The 22,252-nt window shown below is 27.2% G+C and overlaps 1 protein-coding gene across 2 annotated transcripts in view; it reads left to right on the forward strand.

Moving 5' to 3' along the window:
- The window catches only part of LOC122512972 (carnitine O-palmitoyltransferase 2, mitochondrial-like), a 28,765-nt gene that overhangs the window by 1,753 nt on the left and 4,760 nt on the right, over positions 1–22,252 (forward strand). Inside the window, exons 2-3 of one of the 2 annotated variants that reach the window (XM_043629178.1) lie at positions 2,381–2,424; positions 2,573–3,143. In XM_043629178.1, the coding sequence (XP_043485113.1) occupies positions 2,381–2,424; positions 2,573–3,143 (615 nt within the window). Of the gene's footprint in view, positions 1–2,380; positions 2,493–2,572; positions 3,144–22,252 lie in introns of both variants that reach the window. The other variant, XM_043629179.1, reaches the window with a different exon arrangement.

Below are 22,252 nucleotides of genomic sequence, written 5' to 3' on the forward strand. Positions count from 1 at the left end.
TTTTTTGGTTAATTCAATAATTTTCAAAATTTTCGATTAAAATTATTCAAAAAACTGTACCTATTTTAAAAAAAATTTTCAAATAATTTTATTATTTTCTATATTTTAATAAAATTCCTTGAATGAATTAAATTATTTTTAAAAATTGTAATAAAATTCTAAGAAGAATTTAATTATTTTTCAAAAATTTTAATATAATTCCATAATAAATTGAATGTTTAATTTCAATTATTAAGAAACACGATTTCCAATTAATTAATTAAACTCCAGTGTTTAGAAAAATTCAAAGAAATTCATCAAAAGAATTGAATTAGGATTTTCAAAAATTTTACTAAAATTTTTCGATGAAATTCAGTTATTCTCAAATTTTTTGATAAAATTCTTCGAAGGAATTCAATTATTTTCAATTTTTTTTATAAAATTCTTTGTAAGAATTCAATGATTTTCAATACATTAACTTTAAAATTGAAAATATTTCAAAAGCAAAATTATTAAAAAAGTTAGATTACTAAATTTATCATTATAAATTGATATAAGCATTTAAAGTTATAAAATAATAAATAAAATATTATTCCAAAGTTGATCTAAAAATTTCTTTTTTTAATAAAGGTAATTTTTAAAAAAAATTTTGTTTCTAACTATCCCCATTCAATTTTTGTAATGATGATCAAATAAGTATATGATGAATAAAAAATAAAATTTATGAAAATTTTTTAATTCTTTAAAAAAAATACTTGAGATTTCATTAAAAAACTGTAATAAAAATTAGAAATTATGCAAATTTTTTATCAAAATTTTAAAATAATCTCATTCAAAATCGTAACTAACAAATAGAAAATAATAGAGATTTTTTCCCTAAAGCTATTTAAAATTTTCTAAAAAACTATGTTTTATAATTATATATTAATTTTGAAAATTTTGGTATAAAAATGATGCAAAATTATTATTTCTTATTTGCAAAGAAGATCAAAATTTTGTTAAAAAATTGTTATTAGAAATAGAAATTTTGCAAAATTTTTTCCTCTTTTTCAAAAAGAAACTCATAATTTTGTGAACAGAATTGTGATTGAGAAGCAGAAAATCTGGAAAATCATTTCTAAATCTTAATTTTTTAACAATTTTCGAACTTTTATCAAAATTATAGAATTTCATAAAGTTTAGGAAATTAAATATTAGAAATCATAACTTTTTAGAAAAATTTTTTTTTAACAGGATGGCCACATGTCAGTAAAGTCAGTAAAGTCAGGAAAATGTCAGTAAAACAAAATTTTTGTTAGTAAAGTCAGGGAAATTTAGAAAATTTTCAAAAATATGCGTATTTCCAAAATTGCGACTTTCTCGGCTTTTCTTCAAATATTGCAACAAAATTACATATTTTTTAGTACCTATTAAATGTACCTCATTTCGATTTTTATAGCGCAAAAAATAACTATAAACTAATCTTTCAAAAAATATTTTTGAATCATTTTTCTATTTAAATTTTCGAAATATAGAATTAAAAAGATTTTGAATAATTGAATTCTTGTAAAATTTAATTGAAAATAATTAATTTTTTTCAAGTATTATGTTAGAATTTTTAAAAATCAACTTTTGAAGAATTTTAATTGCAAATATGGAAAATAATTGAATTATCAAAAATTTTAATGAAAAATCTTTAAACGTAAATTTAAAAATGAAAATTAATGAAAATTAGCTTCTAATTTTTTTAAATTTAATATTTTCAATTTTTTTAATTACATATTTCCGAAAATTCAAATACATACAAAAAATAATAACATTTTGGAGAAAAAAATAATGTTTAAAATATTTCATTATAATTCATCAAAAAATTAATTAAGTTTTTTAAAATAATACAAAAACTCTTTTAAAAAATTCAATTGTTTTCGAAAAATTACATTAAAATATTTTTAAAAACTACTTAATTCTTAGAATTTTTTTATCATAATTTTTTAAGATTTAATTATCTTCGAATAAAGAAAATAAAAATTTACTTTTTTTTAAACTTTCATATTTTCCTGTAAAAAAATTTTGTCAGGGAAAATAATTTTAATGTCAGGGAAATTGATAAACTCAAACTGTGACCACCCTGTTTAGAAATGAAAAGTTGTTAGAAAAATTTTTTTTAGAAAACAGATTTCATTAGAAATTGCTTTTTTTTAGACAAAAAGGGATTAGAAAATATTTTATAGAAAAAGTGACAACGTACCAAATTTACAAAGTAAAATAATTGCATCTTATCTCTTTTTCACGATTTTTCAATGTTTTTGTAGAAAAACGAAAAAATGGGACTTTCGGGAATAATATTAAATTGCCACTAACTACATAAATGTATACACAAAAATGTTGTTTTATTAATTTTCTAAATAACGGCTTATTTCAGCTGCAGGAGAAATTAACTCTGCTGGTTCTTCTTCAACAAACGAGGTGCCTAGGTTTGGTTTTTCAGAAACAAAATCGCATGACGATTACGAGGAATAGAGTTGCGCTAATTCGTAAGCGAAACTCAATCAAATTTCCTCTTATTAATAAATATTAAACACATCTATAATGATCTTATCTTTTTTCTTTAAAGGGACCAATCAACAGAGAAAAAGCCAAAGACTACCGACGAGTATGAATTCATTCATAAAAGCAAACTACCCACAATGCACTTTCAGGCGTCCTTGCCTCGTTTGCCAGTTCCGAAATTGGAAGACACTTGTCGACGATATTTGAACGCACAAAAACCTCTACTGAGTGAAGAAGAATTTACAAAAACAAAATCCTTCGTAGACAAATTTTTGAAGAGTGAAGGACAAACATTCCAAAAAGAATTACTAGCGACAGATAAAAGAAATTCTCACACCAGTTATATCAGCGAATATTGGTTCGATATGTACCTGAGAGATCGAAGGCCATTGCCAATCAATTACAATCCAATTTTAGTTTACAATCAAGAGACTGACGAACGCTACAATGATCAACTGGTGAAAGCCACGAATCTTATTGTTTCCTCGGCTCGATTTATGAAGTCACTGAGGGCTGGAATTCTGGAACCAGAAGTTTTTCATTTGAATCCTAAAAAGTCGAATACCGAATTATTTCGCACAATTACGGGAATGTTGCCCTCGTGGATTTCTTGGTATGGAGCTTATGCTTTTAAGGTAGATTTTTCATTTAAACATTTTTTGCAAGAGATGGAAATTTAAAAACTTGTGGAATCATTTCTTTTTGTTATTATATTATATTTATATTTAAATAGAATCCGACATTGTTTGTAATTAACAATTTCGAAAATGACAGTAAACAGTTACAGGGTTGCCACAGGTCAGGGAAATCAGTGAATTCAGGGAAAAGTCAGGGAAAGTAAAATTGGTCAGGGAAATTAGGGAAAAGTCAGGGATTTTTATTAAAGTATCTACTGGAAAAAATTGAATTTTGGAGAAATTACAAATGATTGCAGAAATTCAATTATTTTCAAAAGTAATACAATTTTTCGCAGAAATTCAATTATTTTCAAAAGTAATAAAATTCTTCGCAGAAATTCAATTATGTTCAAAAATTAAAAAAAATTCTCTTCAAAATTCAATTATCTTTAAAAATAATAAAATTCTTCTCCGAATTTCAATTATTTTCAAAAACTTTACTTAATAAAATTCTTTGCAAAATTTCAAATACATATTTTCAAAAAAATTTTCTCAATTCAATAATTTAATCAGTAAATTATTTATTTTTGACATTTTGTATTTAAATAATTGAATTCTTGTAGAATTTTCCAATAAAAATTGATTTAAAAATGAATATTAATGAATATATTAAAAGCATTATAACATGAATTTTTTAAAATAATTGATTGAATTCTTTCGAAGAATTTTAATAAAATTTTTGAAAACAATTACAGTTTTCGAAGAGTTTACTTAAAATTGTATTAAAAATGATTGAAAACATGTGAAGAGTTTTATTAATTTATGAAAGTAATTGAATTCTTGCAATGAATTTTTTCAAATTTTTTTTTAAATAATTGAAATAATGTAAAGAATTTTATTATTTATGAAAATAATTAAGAATTCCTGCAATGAATTATATTACATTTTTTTTAAATAATTGAATTCTTTTGAGAACTTTAAAAAATAGTAGATTTTTAAAATATTTGAATTTCAACGAAGAATTGTATTAAAAATAATTGAAATCCCAAGATAAATTTTATAATTTATGAAAATAATGGAATTCTTATAACGAATTTTATCAAATTTTTTTTAAATAATTGAATTAATGTGAAAAATTTTATTACTTTGTAAAAATAATTGAATTCCTGCAACGAATTTATTAAATTTTATTTAAATAACTAAATTCTTTTGAGAAATTTTATTAAAATAGTACATTTTGAAAATTTTTGAATTTGAAATGAATAATGAAATTCAGCGAAGAATTTCATTATTTGTGAAATGTAATTTAATTCTTCTAAAAAATTTTTGAAGATAATTTCATTTTTCGAGAAATTTATTTAAGATTTTATTTAAAATAATTGAAACCCTTTGAATTTTAGTATTTATGAAAATAATTGAATTCTTGCAACGAATTTTATTATAATTTTTGTAAATAATTTAATTTTTTTTTGAAAAATTTTATGGAAATTAAAATTTTTATAAAACATGAAGATATCATTCACTCCGAGTCTTTCGACTCGGAGTAATTGATATCTTCATGTTTTATAATAATATTCTTATAAATTGTTTAATTTTAAAAATGTTTGAATTTGAATGTTTTGAAGAATTGTAATTCCTTTGGAAAAATAATAATTAAATACTTATTTAAAAATTTAGTTATTGATGTTTGCGAATAATTTTACAATTATTAAAGAAATTCGTAATAAGAAAATGTAATAGAATGTTTTTTTGAGTATCTAACAATTTTTAAAGTGAATCAGAATACTCTTTAGGGTCAGGGAAAAAGTCAAAATTTTGTCTGGAAATCAGGGAAAAGTCAAGGAAAAACAAAATTAAGTTTTTGTGGTAACCCTGAGTTACTAAATTTTCTGCACCTAAGTTTTGAGAGCACTAATATCATTTTAGCAGTCGATTTTAAAATATATCATTTAACTTGATTAATAATAATTCAAAAAGTAGATGTTCAAATTTATAGTAAAAATAAATCGTCTCATAGATTGTATTTAAAGTTTTTACATAAGTGTTTGAAACAAAATAGAAAATCTGCCTATAAAAATTAGTACTTGCTTTTTAAGGTCATATAGGGGAATAAGTGATTCCTTAAATTACTTCTCATTTAAAAAAAAATATTTTGGATCGAAATTTTGTGAAAATTGTTTAAATAGTGACAAAACAGTGATTTAGTTAATTACTTCTCATTCCAAAAGGATAAAATATTTGGAATCTTCTCTTTACTTTGAGACGAATAGAATTTTTATATTGAAATTTAAGAATAAAAATATATTAAATTAAGTAAAATAAAAAAAGTAAGATAAATCTGATCAAAAATAAATTAAACAAATTCTATTCACATCCAGCGCGACCGGGTTCAGAGTTGCTGGAGCTCTATTTGGCGAGAAGAAAATATTAATAAATACGCGGACGCCAGTTAATTTTTATGAAATTAACAAAACACAGATAAATAAATTAGACACGAGATCACAAGGAGGGTAGCGTTGGGGAACCCTAACAAAATAATATAAAATAAAGATCAAGTGACTTCCAGGAATAAAACAAATTTATTAAATAAATCAAAAGAACATTAACCACTTACGTATTGTTGATCAAATATCGACTCTTGTCGATCTTTCTCTCTCAAATCAAGATTTTACAAGTCACATCGAACCACTCAAACAAAAGTTACAATATCAATTTTGAGATCACACTAAGCAGTTACATACAACAACGGTCGAACAAAGAGTAACGTGCTCTTTTTGAAAATTTGGTAATGCGTCAATTGATCAAATTATTGGCGCTTCAATCGATGTAAGGTCGCAGGGGCGAACTATTGACCTTACAACCCTTACCCTTATTAAAAAGATATTTGATCAATATATGGCTTGAAATAACGTCAGAATGACTTTCCCGTCACATTCTCCCCCTTCAGAGATGACGTTAGTTCAAGAAAAATGAGAACTTGAAACTAAAACAAAAAATTAATCTGGAAAAATTAAATTGATAATCAATACAAAATAAGACAAGTAAAATAATAGTGATTAATGTCTGTAAGAAAGATTAGATTAATATCATTCTTGCTTCTAAAAATTAAGATATTTAAACATTCCTGGAAGTTTCCTGTTCAGTTAACTAAGAAATGTCATATTTGGGTTATTAAGATATCAAAGTTACCAAGGTCATATTAAAAAACAAAATTTTTCTATGAAGTAATAATAATCTATAAAAAGAAATTAAAAGTTACATTAAATAGATACAAAATATAAAAGGAAACTTTGGTAGTACCCTTGGTCAAAATTGATTCCTATTTAGTCGAAATATTTCATCAAAGAAAATGCAACGCAAATTAGACCATCAAAAAATGCAATACAATGATAGAAAAGAATACAAAAGATCAATATCGAAGTCACAAGCATATTTTGTTTCTCTGGTAAAAGTCCCTGTTCACAAAGATGTTATGATCATTCGATGCATCCAACTTGACGCTGATACGATGACCCAATATTCCTCTCCATCTGCCGATTCCGGTCTGAGCTTCATCACTTTATCAAGTGTCAAATTAGCAAAAGGTGTAGTCAACTATCTTTTATTTCACGTTCGCCAATTGATGAAGTCCAGGCACAGTTGAATTTGCAGGGTTTTCAATAACAACCAAAGCATTCTCCTTGATCAAAAATTTGGTCTAGTTCGATTTGATGCAAAACTATCGTTGACCTTGCGTCGAAGTCCTTGTGCTTCTGCCTTCTTGATCATCTGATCTCTCAAAATTGATTTTCTTGGCATCGTTGTATAATTCAGACGAAGTCAATCAACATATGGGAAGATGCAGTCGTTGGTTTCGAATCTGTCAGCACCACAGACACAATAAGATCCAGGCCTCTTCCTGATCTGCAATTCTGCCGTTTTGATTATAAGCCCTTTCAATAACTTATCGGACAAAATTTTGTAGTTGGTCATGTAATTTGGTGAAGACTGATACTCTTGAATGATCAATTTTGACACTCCGAGTTTTTCCAGAGCCTCGTCGAAAGTTGGAACATTCTTCATGGTGTATGAGAAGGGCTCCATTTTTACTGCAAAAGCAATGACAGGCGCATGATCATCCGTCGACTTTAAAATCTTTCCCTCGACAGTCCTCGACTCCCTGATTCTTGAAAACATATTCCTTTGGAGATACTCAGCATCAATTTGTTTCTGAGTCAATCTGATTGTTCTGGTGAGATCACCCGTATGCATCGACTGTAGTACTCCTGACTTATAAGTGACGGCTGAGTTGTAGTTGGCGCTACTGGTCATGTAAACCGGAATTCTTTCAACTTTCAATGCTTTCAATGAATATCAGGGGTGCTATTCTGTAACTTCACTTCACATTCACTTCACTTTCACTTCACTTTCACTTCACATTCACTTCACTTTCACTTTACATTCACTTCACATTCACTTCACATTCACTTCACATTCACTTCACATTCACTCCACATTCACTTCGCATTCACTTCACTTTCACTTCACATTCACTTCACATTCACTTCACTTTCACTCCACATTTACTTCACATTCACTTCACATTCACTTCACATTCACTTTCAATGTGAAGTGAATGTGAAGTGAAAGTGAAGTAAATGCGAAGTGAATGTGGAGTGAAAGTGAAGTGAATGTGAAGTGAATGTGAAGTAAATGTAAAGTGAATGTAAAGTGAATGTAAAGTGAATGTGGAGTGAATGTAAAGTGAATGTGAAGTGAAAGTGAAGTGAAAGTGAAGTGAATGCGAAGTGAATGTGAAGTGAATGTGAAGTGAATGTGAAGTGAATGTGAAGTGAATGTGGAGTGAAAGTGAAGTGAATGTGAAGTGAATGTGAAGTGAATGTGAAGTGAAGTGAATGTGGAGTGAAAGTGAAGTGAATGTGAAGTGAATGTGAAGTGAATGTGAAGTGAATGTGGAGTGAAAGTGAAGTGAATGTGGAGTGAATGTGGAGTGAAAGTGAAGTGAATGTGAAGTGAAAGTGAATTGAAAGTGAAGTGAAAGTGAAGTGAAAGTGAAGTGAATGTGAAGTGAAGTTACAGAATAGCACCCCAGATACGAAAATAATAATTGTTTAATAATTACGTAATTTAAATATTAATTTATTATTTATAATGGAGTAAAAGTCAATATAATTTGTAATAATATTAAATAATACAAATTTTTAATGTCATAAATCCTAGCAATACATTTTCAAATAACCAAAGTAACATACAATCCATGACAAAGTTGTATATTATACACATTATACATCAACAATTTAAAAAAATGAATCTTTAACATTTATTATTGCTTTCCAATCAAGTAGGAATAAACAATCATTCATAATATAATGTATATAAATATAAATTAAAATTAAAAAAGAATTAAAAATTAGGACAATGACATAAAATAGTTATTAAAAATTCATAAATGAAAAGAATATTTAAAAAAAATCGTACGTGATTTTTGGTTAGTAATTTTTAAATTAATTTTTTTAAACTAACATTTAATAATAATTCTCTAATAAATTATTGTATATTTTTTTAATTAATTTTCCAATATAATTTTAAAAAAATTGTTTTATTATGTAGGTGACAAAAAATTAACAACAACATTAATTGTATTGAAATACTATATTTATTTCATATTTATTCTAAAACTACTTTTTCATTTTTTTTATACATGAGTACACTTACTCAATTTTTTTTGAATCTTGTAAGTTAATTTTTTTGATCTTGTTTTAATGTGCTGCACATATTGCCTCATTCTGATGCTCAAATATTTTTTTGTAATGTAAGACAATATGTCTACAGCATGTTCCACACAAGGAAAGTGAGATAACTTACTTTTAGAAACATCACACAATATTAATTCTAATACATTATTAGATTTATTATGCTCTAGATAAAGATTTTCTAAATTTTTAATAAAGTTAGCTATCAAAAGACTAGGATAAATTAAGCCATTACCATTATCACACTCGGAAAATAAAGCATTATAGCAGGATCTACATTTAGTAAAGGGTTTTAGTTCTTTACAAACAGAGGATGTTGTGAAAAAGTTTAAGCAATCCAAAATTACGGGCATAGAAAAATCAGTTTCATTTGCAATAACAAAATCACCAAAATCTGAATCGTCTTGTTGAAGTACGATATTTAAACTATCTTTGATTTTATCTATTGCACTTTTTTCCTGATTTTCGAAAGAATAAATGGTTTTTAATTCAGAGATTGTTATAAGCGATTTAGTGGGATTATTTTCGAGAACAGAGCAGTTTCCTAATTTTGGAGGTTTGAGGAGGCTAAAAACTGATAATATTTTGTATATTTGGAGGAATGTAGGTGTTGACGGATGGTCGTTGCTACCTCCTGCAAGCCTTATGGTTCCAAAAAACCTCTATATAAATAAGAAACAAGCAAATTTAGAATTATAAAATCATAAAAATTAAAAACACCAAAAAGCGACGAGAAACTAAAAAAGGAAATAAAATTTTAGGAAAACATGCAGCACAATACACACAATAAAATTTTTATACAACAAAATAAATTAAACACAATAAAATGTTAGACAAACATGCAACACAATACAAGCAACAAAATAAACGAAACACAGACACAAGGCAATATATATTAGTAATAGACAGGCTGAAAATTAATTTGTTAATGATTCAATACAGGTGCACAATTATAAACTTTTTGCATAAAAATAAATTATTTAACTTACCTCCAAAGCATCTTGGTTTACTTTACCCGTACGCACTGACTTAACATTAAACTTCGTTATTAAGTATTCCACCAAATCCACAGCAGAATGAAGGGTCATTCTTAAACCTTGTGCTGTGTTTGAGGTCAAAAAGTTGTCTGGAGACACTAATCCCTGTCTGACGAAATCTTCCCATTCGTCGAGCCATTTAATTGCTTCTTGGATTACCTAAATATAAAAAGAATAATTATCTTTTAGTAAAAGAATTTAACAATACAATACATACTTTAAAATCTTCCGAGTTAATAGTCAATCCTTCCTCTCTTGACACTCGATTTAGTGCATCAAATAAGCAATCCATTCGTTCACAGAATCGCGCCGTGGATTCACAATCCTGCAGTTCACCGTCAATTTCTCGATAGTGCCTTAGAGCTTTAGCCATAGATTTACTGAAAATCTTAAATGAAAAGCAAAATAAAAATTAATTAATTATTTAAAATTATTCCTATTAAATAAATTTTTAAATCCATGTAATAAATAAGTTAGAAGACACACTTGCACTGCTAAAGAAACTCTCATCTTTAGCAAATTGTGAGGAAATAAGTGGTCTTCTGTTAACTTTGGGCACTTTTTGCTGCCTCCAAATTGAAGCTTATCGTGATTAAACACCCTTATAAAATATTCCCACTTAACTGCGGATTCATTTGGATTTACCTAAAAAACAATTTTTGTAGCTATTAATATTTTTTAAAATAACTCTTTATCAAAAAAATAATTTTTTTTAAATTAAAAATACTTACTATTAATTTTTCTTTTGAAAATAAATTGTTTCGGACGTTTTTGAAAAGATGAGGCGTGTCAGAAAAGAGGAAAATTTTTCGATCTGGCTCTGTAGGGTGGCAAAATGAATTTTTAAATTTTTCTTTATCTCCACTGCAGCCTACTTCCGACCAAAACTTCCTATTAGGAGTTGCACCATCAGAAACTACGCCATGAATTTTCGCGCCGGCTTGTTCCATCCATATAATGGCTTCCAAAATTATTTTGGACAACGTTACTCCATCAGTAGGACCCTTGGACGCAAAGACAGCTATCGGTTGAACGAAATCTTCATCCAAGGGTTGAAAAAGTAAAACCAACCCATGATCCGCCAGTTCGGTAAGTGGTCTCTCCTTTGCCCCATCTCCAAAATCTTCTAAGCCTTTATAAGACATAGATTTTGTGTCAAGGAGCAATCCTTTCCTAGTCCCCATTTCATCAACAGCAATTAATCCATGTCGCGCACTCGGCGGTAAATCCATCATGTGTTTTTTAAAAGTTTCGAAAAAATTAGGGTCAAATCCGCAGGGGGTTTGAATTAGTGTCAGGTAACTGAAATTGAAATTATTAGTATTAATAATTATTAATTAATAATTATAATTATTAATTATTATAATTATAAATATTAATTTATAATTATTAATAATTATAACGTTATATATTATTATTAGTTATTTTATTTAAGTAAATATATGCAATGAATAGTTATACCTTCTCACTGTGCGAATACACGGCAAAGGTAAAATTTCATTGTCCCTTAAAAATTTGTAAGTTGACGGTGAACGAGTGTGCAATAAAAGGCATAAAGTCATCCAATGTTGAGAATATCTATTCTGTTTTTTATTTTTTATTTTGGATGTTGCCAAAATTTGCCTAAAAACAACTCGTTGATTCTCAGAAAAATTACCTTTATTTAAAATGTCTTCAAGTGACTTGTCTAAAATTTCTTTCAAATCTATTCGACTTTTTTCTAAACAATTTCGTAAATACTTTATTCGTAAAAAATACCGCCTATTTTTTTTTGTAGAATTTTTTAATTTTCGTTTAATCGATTTGAATTGCCTTTTTTGACAAACACTCAGGTTTTGAACATCAACTCGCGAATTATTCTTTTTTTTTTCTAGTCTACGAATTTTTTGTTCTAAAGTTTTTTTGAGGCCTCGACAAAATTTACAATTTTTCTCTACTTCACTAGAAGTCAAAATTAAAGTACAACTTTTGTGTCGTTTGAATTCTTCTTTGTCTTCAAACAAAATGAATGTATCTACGACAGAATTAATGTCCTTCGATATTTGACTTCCGAAGCAATATCTATAATTTTCAATTTTCTCAATTAGAGCTTCAACTTCACTGATGTCGGAAATTTCTTTTTTTATCCCTAATTTCTCCAAGTCCAATAAATTTCCAGTGATATAAACTTTTACTTCTAATTCTTGATTAATTAGTATTCTTTTCGAATACGTAATTTCTTTATTTTCAACAAACCTGCTGCTCCACTGAGAAAATTGAATCATTGAATATTTGTTAACTTTATTATCACAGTCACCTTTTAAAATAATTTGACGTGACCAAGAATACGGTAACTTGACGCTTTTGTCATCAATTGACATTTTTAAAAATAAACTTCCCCTCTGATCTTCGCAATTGTTCCCAATTTCTGCAAAATCTGGAGAAATTTGAGAAAGCCGTTCGTTTAATTCTGGTTTTCCATCCAAACCTCTTTTTTTCGGAGGCAATCGTTTTTTAGTTTCCACTTTCGACAAATATTTCGGACATCCAGGAAATTTGGTTGGGAGAGCTCCTTTTTTGAGTCTTGGAACTTTGTACTGGCCCTATTTAAGATTAAATAAAAATACAATTTTTTTATACATACATACATACATACATACATTGACAATTTTTGTTAATTTTAAACTTTTCAAGGGAATATTATAAAAATTTTTTACTATAATTAAATTCTTTTAAGTAATTTTACTGAAATTAAAAAAAATAACTGAATTCGAGAAATATTATTAAAATTTTATTGAAAATAATTGAAATCCTTCGAAGAATTTTACAACATATGAAAATAATTCAATTCTTGTAAAGAATTTTATTAAAATTGTATTGAAAATAATTAAAATCCTGCGAAGTACTTTATAATTTAAGAAAAAAAAGAAATAATATAATTTGTAAATGTACAAATTTTACAATATTCATTCATTCAATTTATTAGTTTCTTTCAAACATATTTTTATTTTATTACTTTTTATATTTAATTACCTATATTAATCTTATAATTTACATTTTGAAATAAGAAATATGCATGCATACTTACAACACCAAGAACAGATCCATCAGGACCTTTAATTTCTTTTTGCCACAATATGTCATCCTCGGAAAAATGCAAAGCACACACTTTATGACCACTTTTTACAACAATATCGTCTCTCATTATAGCTTTTTGCCATTTTTTTTCTTCTCCTTTCGGAACAAGAAAAACATGTTGTTTTTCTGGATTCGAATCATAACCTGAAGTGCACCCCGGAGCTATACAACGATTACCACCTTTTTTTGTATTTTTCACTGTTTTGTTTTTATTTGTTTTTGTCATTTTAATCAATAATTAATTAAATTAATAGCAAAAATTACATTTTTTATACACCTGTCAAATTAATTCTGTACTTTTGCGGTTATTCTCAATGTTTTGAACGTTTTGAATATGAAAATTGGACACAAATCAGGTTTACATGACCAGTAGCGCCATCTGCAACTCAGCTGTCACTTTAGAGTCAGGTGAACTTACCGTTTTATACAGTCGATGCATACGGGTGGGTGAGATTAACTGGTTTGGGTTTTCTCGATTAAATCTCGTCAATAAGATCCTGAGCCTATGATGTGGCTTTCCAACCTGTTGATCATCAAACTTCAATTTGGTAGACATCATGGAATAAACGGAAACGCCGTCATCTAAGTAATTGTTCCTTGAGTCAATGTAAGCTTGATAGTTGATCACCTGCTGATCAGGATCCCACATCAGGTCGTCGATCTTTTCTTTAACTCCCCGAGTTGATCCAATTTCTCTCGTACATCTGATGATTCAGCTAGTTCAAAATTCGAAGCTATCTTGAACTCAACAAGCGATTCAGTCAGACCAGAATTCTCTGTGATCTTCCAGGAACAAGGTTGATGATTCCGCAATATGTCGTCGCTTACAATCGATCTACAAAACAATTTTATAACAATTGCATACTTCGACGTAGTATTTTCTAATTTGATACATAATACTTGCCAACAACTTCACCATTGTTGTCTGTCAGTTGGACTATACTCAGACCATAAATTTTACAAATAAAAACAAGACATAAGTAAAGGTGAGCCAAACTTGAGGAATATCATTCAATTTTACTATTTAACTTATTATTCGGATAATAATCCTTTATACCCACTTTAAGTTCAACTGATATTATCTCTATTGGCATTCAACTTGGCGAATCGAGCAATTTATTCTCGATTTTATGATGAAATTCGTCAATGGTCTTTATGTGATCAATCCAAGTTCTTACCGCGTCGTCGGCAAATTCGTCAATGCTCATATCGGACTCGTCTGATTTAAATTTTCGCTAAGCAATAGCTTGGCGACCGTAATTTTAGAAAACGGAGGACGCGAGTACCGGTATGAAGCGCAATTTACGAACAAATTGTTTATTTGATAAATTTTCATCCCGCTCTCTATGATCTTAATCTGTATAAGCGGAAATTATAGGTTTTATCATTTGATCTACATACTCGATCGGATTACTTTAAGAATATGCTAACAGGTTACTAATATGTCTAACGTCTCTGGCCAGTAAGTACGCTTTGACATCTTTGTTTACCACTTCTCTCCCGTTATCGGTCACTATAGTTTTCGGTATTCCCAAAATCGGAAAATTTTATCAAGTACTTTGATAACTATTTTCCTGTCCGATTTCGAACTGCAAACAATTTTATAAACCTAACAAATAAGTCATGAACAACAATATCCGAATTTCCCTTTTTTAGAATGAGTTTTAGGGCATTACTGTGTCAATCAACTTTCATCGCTAATCAACACATTCTCAAAATCTGTACTTTCGTTTGTCAAATTTAAAGACTCTTTATTAAGAAAGCTTTTTAATCTAAGAGATTACTTAATTGAAAAACTCTGGAAAAGATTAAAACCTGAACAACGTTGCGATATGAATACGTATGTTTACCATAAACATCACCCATGTCAATCCCAAAAGAAGTTCTATCTTTGGTTTTCAAAATTAATCCATCACCCAACCGAACTCCACTCTCAAAAGTAAAATTAGGGGAATGATATTATAATTTATTTCCAATTTTTCAATAACTCACAATCAACTTCCTTTACAGGAACTAACTTTCCTAACTCGTCTCTAATAATTGTCGATAAACTGACAAGATTTTCTAGTTCACATCAAACCAGATTATTGATCTCGTTTTCAGAGTCGAAAGAACAAACTCTAACTAAATCATTAGTTTGGTCTATATTAAATGAAAACTTAAGTTGAATATTCAGAATTTGATACTGTTTTTGGTTGATTAATTAATTTATCAAAATTCTGATTCAATTCCTGTTTATTAAACAATTGATTTCTTCGAGATCTGGGTCCATTCCTAAAACGATTAGATTCACGATTCTGAATCATGTTCAAACTACTTTCCTGATAAATATGAATTATTTTCTGAAGTGTCTGATTGAACAACGATCATCTACCTGGTCATTATCGGAATCTATTTGATCTTTTTACAACACACAAATCTGTTTTAGGGTTTGATACTGATTTTTGAATGACAGTTGAACAATTAAAGATGTAATTAAGTTCATTGACATTATGTAATAATTCCTGATAATTCTTTAAAGTCAAGTTCAAAATTTCAAATGTTAAATGAGGGTTAAATTTAGACAAAATAAATAAATTCTTATCTATACCACTCGTACTTAAATAGTCCTTTAGGATGAGTAAAAAAATTGTACTGGATCTTTGTCTGATCTAGAGAAGGAAATATTCCAAGAATTTACTATTCGACCGATCTGGATAGAACTTGAATTCTCCGCAGAAGCTGAACAATACGGAGGAATTAATCTATTCTGTGATCTATTCGAAGAGAACCTCTAAATCGATTTTGATCCCCAGACATAAAATGATTTTGTCCAATTTGTCCATCCTCTCTAAAGTCACTATCATTCCATGAAAACATTGAACCTGTTCTACGAACAAATGATCTTGACAAATCACGATCTGGAAAACTGAAATTATTACGAGAAAAACCCAAATCACGATTCACATTAATATTATCAATTTGATTTACGTTATGCCCTGAAGTATCGATCATTTGACGACACTGATCTTTGAAAATTTCTTCGTTGGTCAAAGTTCTATTCATTACCCTAATCATGCGTGGGATATAATTGTTTTCAATATTCGATTCTGTATTCGAACGCAAATTATCAGCGCCCCCTATTTCGCCAGCAATGGATTGAGAATTTTTATTCAACAAACAAGAAACATTTTCTAAACGTACGCGTCTTGAATTATTCTCAAATTGCGCGACTTGTTGAACCGAATCTAAATCACTACGATTTTGACTTAATTGTTTTATTTGGGTATGATCGACCGAAGATCGAGGGTGAACTGACGGTTGTTTATTTTTACGCGAATTAACATCGATCAATTCTTCGTCGGAGGAAAAAGATTGTTCTATTATTCGCGCTTCTCCCCCTTCAGAGCGTAAGTTACCCCGAGAGCTTACGATATTCAAAACTTGATCAAATTTAGCCGTCAATAAAATCAAGGCTTCTTCCAATGAGTCTAATCGACGATGCATTGGAGATGCAATGTAAAGAGAGGGGGTATCAATTCTACCATTTCCCTTTCCGATCGCAGATTCCATTGCAAAACCGTAAAGACTTCCGGTACTATTACGCGATAATGATCTTAACTGATCTGCATTTGTATCCGAAAAATTTCGCGTATTAAGCAAAGTCGAATTATTTTGTGACTCTAATGTATTATGATCCTTTCGACCCGGCAAATCTCCGCCCGAAACCAACACTGTTGAATCCAAATTCCGTTTTGGAGGAGGAAAGAACATTGACGTCATTGCAAACGAAAGAAAAAAAAATTAATCAATTATAATCGAGAAAAAAAAATCTTTCTTTATTTTAACGTCAAGCCAAGTCGAATTCCTATTTAAAAAAAAAATTTTTAAACAATTTTCTAATACATATAATTCGATAATAAAATCTGTATATTAAAATGAATTAATAAAATAATACAATTTCAAATAATAGTTACGACTATATTTCGTCGTTATATAAGGATCATTATCCGAACAAAATATTTATCTAAAATAATTTTGACAAACATTTACATATAAAAAAAAATGTTGTCAAACAATTGATCTCGTTAACGAGACTTCAAATATTCTGACTCGAGACAAGATCACAAAATAATTTTAGTTATTTGAACAATCAGCTGTTCACTATTGTTAATTATTAAAGAAAAAAAAATCAATATTTTTAAGTCAAAATTTTCTTTAGACAACTGATTAGTTCAAAAAAAAAATTTATGACAGCTGAGCAAGATCATACCGTCAGGCAATAAAAAAATAAGTTTCTGTAATGTTTAAAAAAAATTTGTACTTAGCAAAATTACCAATGACAAGAGCAAGATCTTGAATCATCAGCACTTATACAAAATAATCTTTATAAACGATCAAATATTTTGTTGACAAGAGCAAGATCTTATATCAACAAAACTGAAAAAAATTTTCAATAAATAAATTTTACTTTGCACAAAAACCCAACAGCAGAGCAAGATCTAGCTGTCAAAACAAAAACTTTTATGCAAAATAAGCAATAATAAAGACAACAAAAATTCAATTTCTATTTGAAAAAAGCAAAAAAAAATCAACTTTTTATGACAAGAACAAGATCTTGAATCACAAAAAAAACACAAATTACTCTTTATAACAAGAGCAACAAAAATTTTGACAGCAAGAGCAAGATCCTGAACTGTCAAAACTAAAATTAATACAAAAACTCAAAATCGTTGCGAACATGCATCGAGCCATCGTCAACATAACAACAGTCTTGTATTAACACAGCAAAGTTCTCATTGTCAAAATGTAAAGCAAAAAACAAAATCTCGACAACAAGAACAACAAAATTTTTGACAACAAGAGCAAGATCTTGAATTATCAAAACAAAAATTAATGCAAAAACTCAAAATTGTTGCGAACATGCATCGAGCCATCGTCAACATAACCAATGTTCTGCATTAACACAAACAAAGGTCTTATTGTCAAAATACAAAGCAACAAAAATTTTGACAACAAGAGCAAGATCTTGGATTATCAAAAATAAAATTTAATGCAAAAACTCAAAATCGTTGCGAACATGCATCGAGCCATCGTCAACATAAAAAACGCTTTGCATTAACACAAACAAAATTTTTTGACAACCAGACAAGATTTAGATATCAAAACGGTTTTTGCCAACAAGAGCAAGATCTTGAATTGACAACATTCAATAATTTCAATGACAAAATCCTCAAAATTGACTCACGGTCATCGAAATTAAAATTAAAACAAATTTCAGCGAAAATAATCGCCATCAAATACAAAAACAATTTTTCTCGACGGAGCAAGATCCTGTCGAAAATCAAATCAAAAAATAAAAAATGACTCTTTGTTCTACACTTAAAAAACAATTTTCAATAAACAAACAAAATTTTAGCTAAAAACAATACCAAACAAAAAATTTTTTTGTTTCCAACTAACAGACAAATTTTATCATTCGACATACAAATTCAATTAAACCAACAAAAAATTTTAACACAATAATAATTTTAGTTTAATTAATATACCGTCGACAAATAAATATAAAATAAAATTATCGAACTTCCTAGTTTGTCACTATTCAAAATAAGTTCATAGCTTTGATCCTTCAAGGTCGCTTAGACAATAAATATAAACACAGACCAAATACTCGAACATACAAAATCACAATTTAAACACTTTAATAATTTCATCATTCCAAAATTTTATTTCAAAATTATTAAAGAAAATTTAATCTGCACACAAAATTCAAAATTATTGGCAAATATTCAAACAAAATCCAACGTGCCCCACGTTGGGCGCCAAATGAGACGAATAGAATTTTTATATTGAAATTTAAGAATAAAAATATATTAAATTAAGTAAAATAAAAGAGTAAGATAAATCTGATCAAAAATAAATTAAACAAATTCTATTCACATCCAGCGCGACCGGGTTCAGAGTTGCTGGAGCTCTATTTGGCGAGAAGAAAATATTAATAAATACGCGGACGCCAGTTAATTTTTATGAAATTAACAAAACACAGATAAATAAATTAGACACGAGATCACAAGGAGGGTAGCGTTGGGGAACCCTAACAAAATAATATAAAATAAAGATCAAGCGACTTCCAGGAATAAAACAAATTTATTAAATAAATCAAAAGAAGTAAAAGAGTGTTTTTCTTTTACCTTTTATATACGTCTTCCAAAAATCGAAAAAATTAATTTATTAAATCAAAAGAACATTAACCACTTACGTATTGTTGATCAAATATCGACTCTTGTCGATCTTTCTCTCTCAAATCAAGATTTTACAAGTCACATCGAACCACTCAAACAAAAGTTACAATATCAATTTTGAGATCACACTAAGCAGTTACATACAACAACGGTCGAACAAAGAGTAACGTGCTCTTTTTGAAAATTTGGTAATGCGTCAATTGATCGAATTATTGGCGCTTCAATCGATGTAAGGTCGCAGGGGCGAACTATTGACCTTACAACCCTTACCCTTATTAAAAAGATATTTGATCAATATATGGCTTGAAATAACGTCAGAATGACTTTCCCGTCACAACTTATAAGAAAGTGATTTTATCAAGAAAAGAAATTTATCAAGAAATTGATTTTAATAAAGATAAGACTAATGCAAAATCAGGGTTGCCACAGGTCAGGGAAGTCAGGGAAAAGTCAGGGAAAGTAAAATTGGTCAGGGAAATCAGGGAAAAGTCAGGGATTTTAATTAAAAGTACTGGAAAAAATTAAATTTTTAGAATTTATAAGAAAATTCTGATTTTTGGTGTCTTTTTTGTTTGCCTCATAAACTATGAAATTGCCAAGAACTATAATACAAAAACTTCAATTTTGTCTATTTCTGACAACAATTTCTTTTTAAATAATTTAATTCTTGAAGAACTATCATAAAATTGTTACGTATAAATTATTTGATAAATAATTTTACTTAAAAATTTTAAAAAATTTGCGTTTACAATCTTCATAAATAGATGAACTTCAAAGATTCCAATTTGAAATTTAAAAAAATATTAATTTTTAATGAATTTAAATAGAAATTTTAAGAACTGATTACAGAAATTCAATTATTTTCAAAAGTGATAAACTTCTTTGCATAAATTCAATTATGTCAAAAATTTTTAAAAATTCTCGTCAAAATTTCAATTATCTTTATGAATAATAAAACTTTTCTCCGATATTCAATTATTTTCAAAAAATTTAATAAAATTCTTGGCAAAATTTCAATTATTTTCAAAACATTTTCCATATTTCAATTATTTTTAATATCTTCTATTTTAATAAAATTTTCCAAAAGAATTTTATTATTTAAACAAAATTTTAATCAAAATTTTACAGGAATTCAATTACTTACCAATTTTTTTATAAATTTCTTCACTCCAAGTCAAATTATTTTTAATTTTTTAATGAAGTTACTCGCAGGAATTCTAATACATTTAGAGAATTAAATAAAATAGTTCTGAGAAATTATATTATTATTTCGAAAAATTTAAATAAAATTTTTTTTTGAAAATTCTATTACATTATTAAAAAAATGTTTGACAAAATTCTTTACAAGATTTAGTTACTAAAATTGCAATTTTAATACAATTTTCCTATACAATTCAATTATTTTTAATACAATTCTTCTTAAGAATTCAATTATTTTCACAAATAATACAGTTTTTTATGGGAATTCAATTATTTAAAAAAATTTGAATAAAATTCTCTGCAAGAAATCATTTATTTTCATAAATAATAAAAATTTTTTCGAGAATTCAATTATTTAAAAAAATTTGATAAAATGCTTTATAAATTTGAAAAATTATAAGAAAATTGATCATAGAATACAATTGTTTTCGTAAAATATAACATTCTTCTTAGGAATACAATTATTGTCAAAAATATTTGTAAAAATCTTCGAAACAGTTGAATTATTTTCGTAACAAATAAAATTCTTCGAAGCAATTAAATTATTTAAGAAATTTTAATACAATTCTTTCCAAGAATTAAATTCTTTTCAAAAATAAAATTTTCCACAGGAATTCAATTATTTAAAAAAAAAATTTAATAAAATTCTTCGTCAGATTTCAATTATTTTCAATTTTTCAATGAAATTTCTCGATGAAATTTAATTATTTTCAAAAAGTTTTAAAAAAAATTCTGAGAAATTCAATTATTTAACAAAATTTGAATAAAATTCTTCATAAAAAATTAATTATTTCCATTAATAATAATATTTTTCTCCGGAATTCAATTAATTTCACAAATAAAATTCTTCACACGAATTCAGTTCTTTAAAAAAATTTTTTATTAAAATTCGTTACAAGAATTTAATTAATTTCATAAATAACAAAACTTTTTGCAGAATTTAAATTATTTTTTATACAATTTTAAATAAAATGATAGAAAATTGCATTTATTCTTAAATTTTTTTTTTAAATTCGCCGAAAGAATTCAATTATTTTTAAAAATTTTGATAAAATTCTTCATAAAAATTCAATTTTTAAGAAACTTAATTCAATTAATTTAAAAAAAATTATTTATTTTTCTATTTAAATAATTGAATTCTCGATAAATTTTCTAATAAAAATTGATTAAAAAATGAATTTCATTAAAAATTTCAAATTATTTATTTATTTATTTAATCTTACACGGGTTCAAACGATAATGATTATAATTGAATATTAAAAGCATTAATGATTAAATGTTTATATTTAAAAAAAGAGTTATTGATGTTTTCGAATAATTTTAAAATTAAAGTAATTCGTAGATAATTGTAATAGAACATTTTTTTGAGTATCTAATAATTTTTGGAGTCAACCAAAATATTCTTCAGGGTCAGGGAATAAGTCAAATTTTTGTCTGGAAATCAGGGAAAAACAAAATTAAATTTTTGTGGCAACTTTGATGAATGTATACTTCGGTAAAAATAATTTTTATGTAAAATAAAAATTATTCTTGTCTTTTTTTTCATAAACAATAACATATTTTATTGACAGGTAAATGTAAGGCTTGAAGTTAGTCGGTTTGCTTGAAATGGATTCAGCTAAATATTTCTTTCAATGCTTATTTGCAAACTTTGTTGCGTAAATATGAAGAAGATTTTTTACAGCCCGCTTTTCTCTAATTATTTAAAAAATTCTCTCTTTTTGGGGGGGGGGAATTTCTGTCGTATCGCCATTTTTATTTTATTTTTATGAGTTTGTAAAATTTTAAATATATAGCTT

The sequence above is a fragment of the Leptopilina heterotoma genome, unplaced genomic scaffold, assembly GCF_015476425.1.
Source record: "Leptopilina heterotoma isolate Lh14 unplaced genomic scaffold, ASM1547642v1 Lhet_130, whole genome shotgun sequence".
NCBI classification, from domain to species: Eukaryota; Metazoa; Arthropoda; class Insecta; order Hymenoptera; family Figitidae; genus Leptopilina; species Leptopilina heterotoma.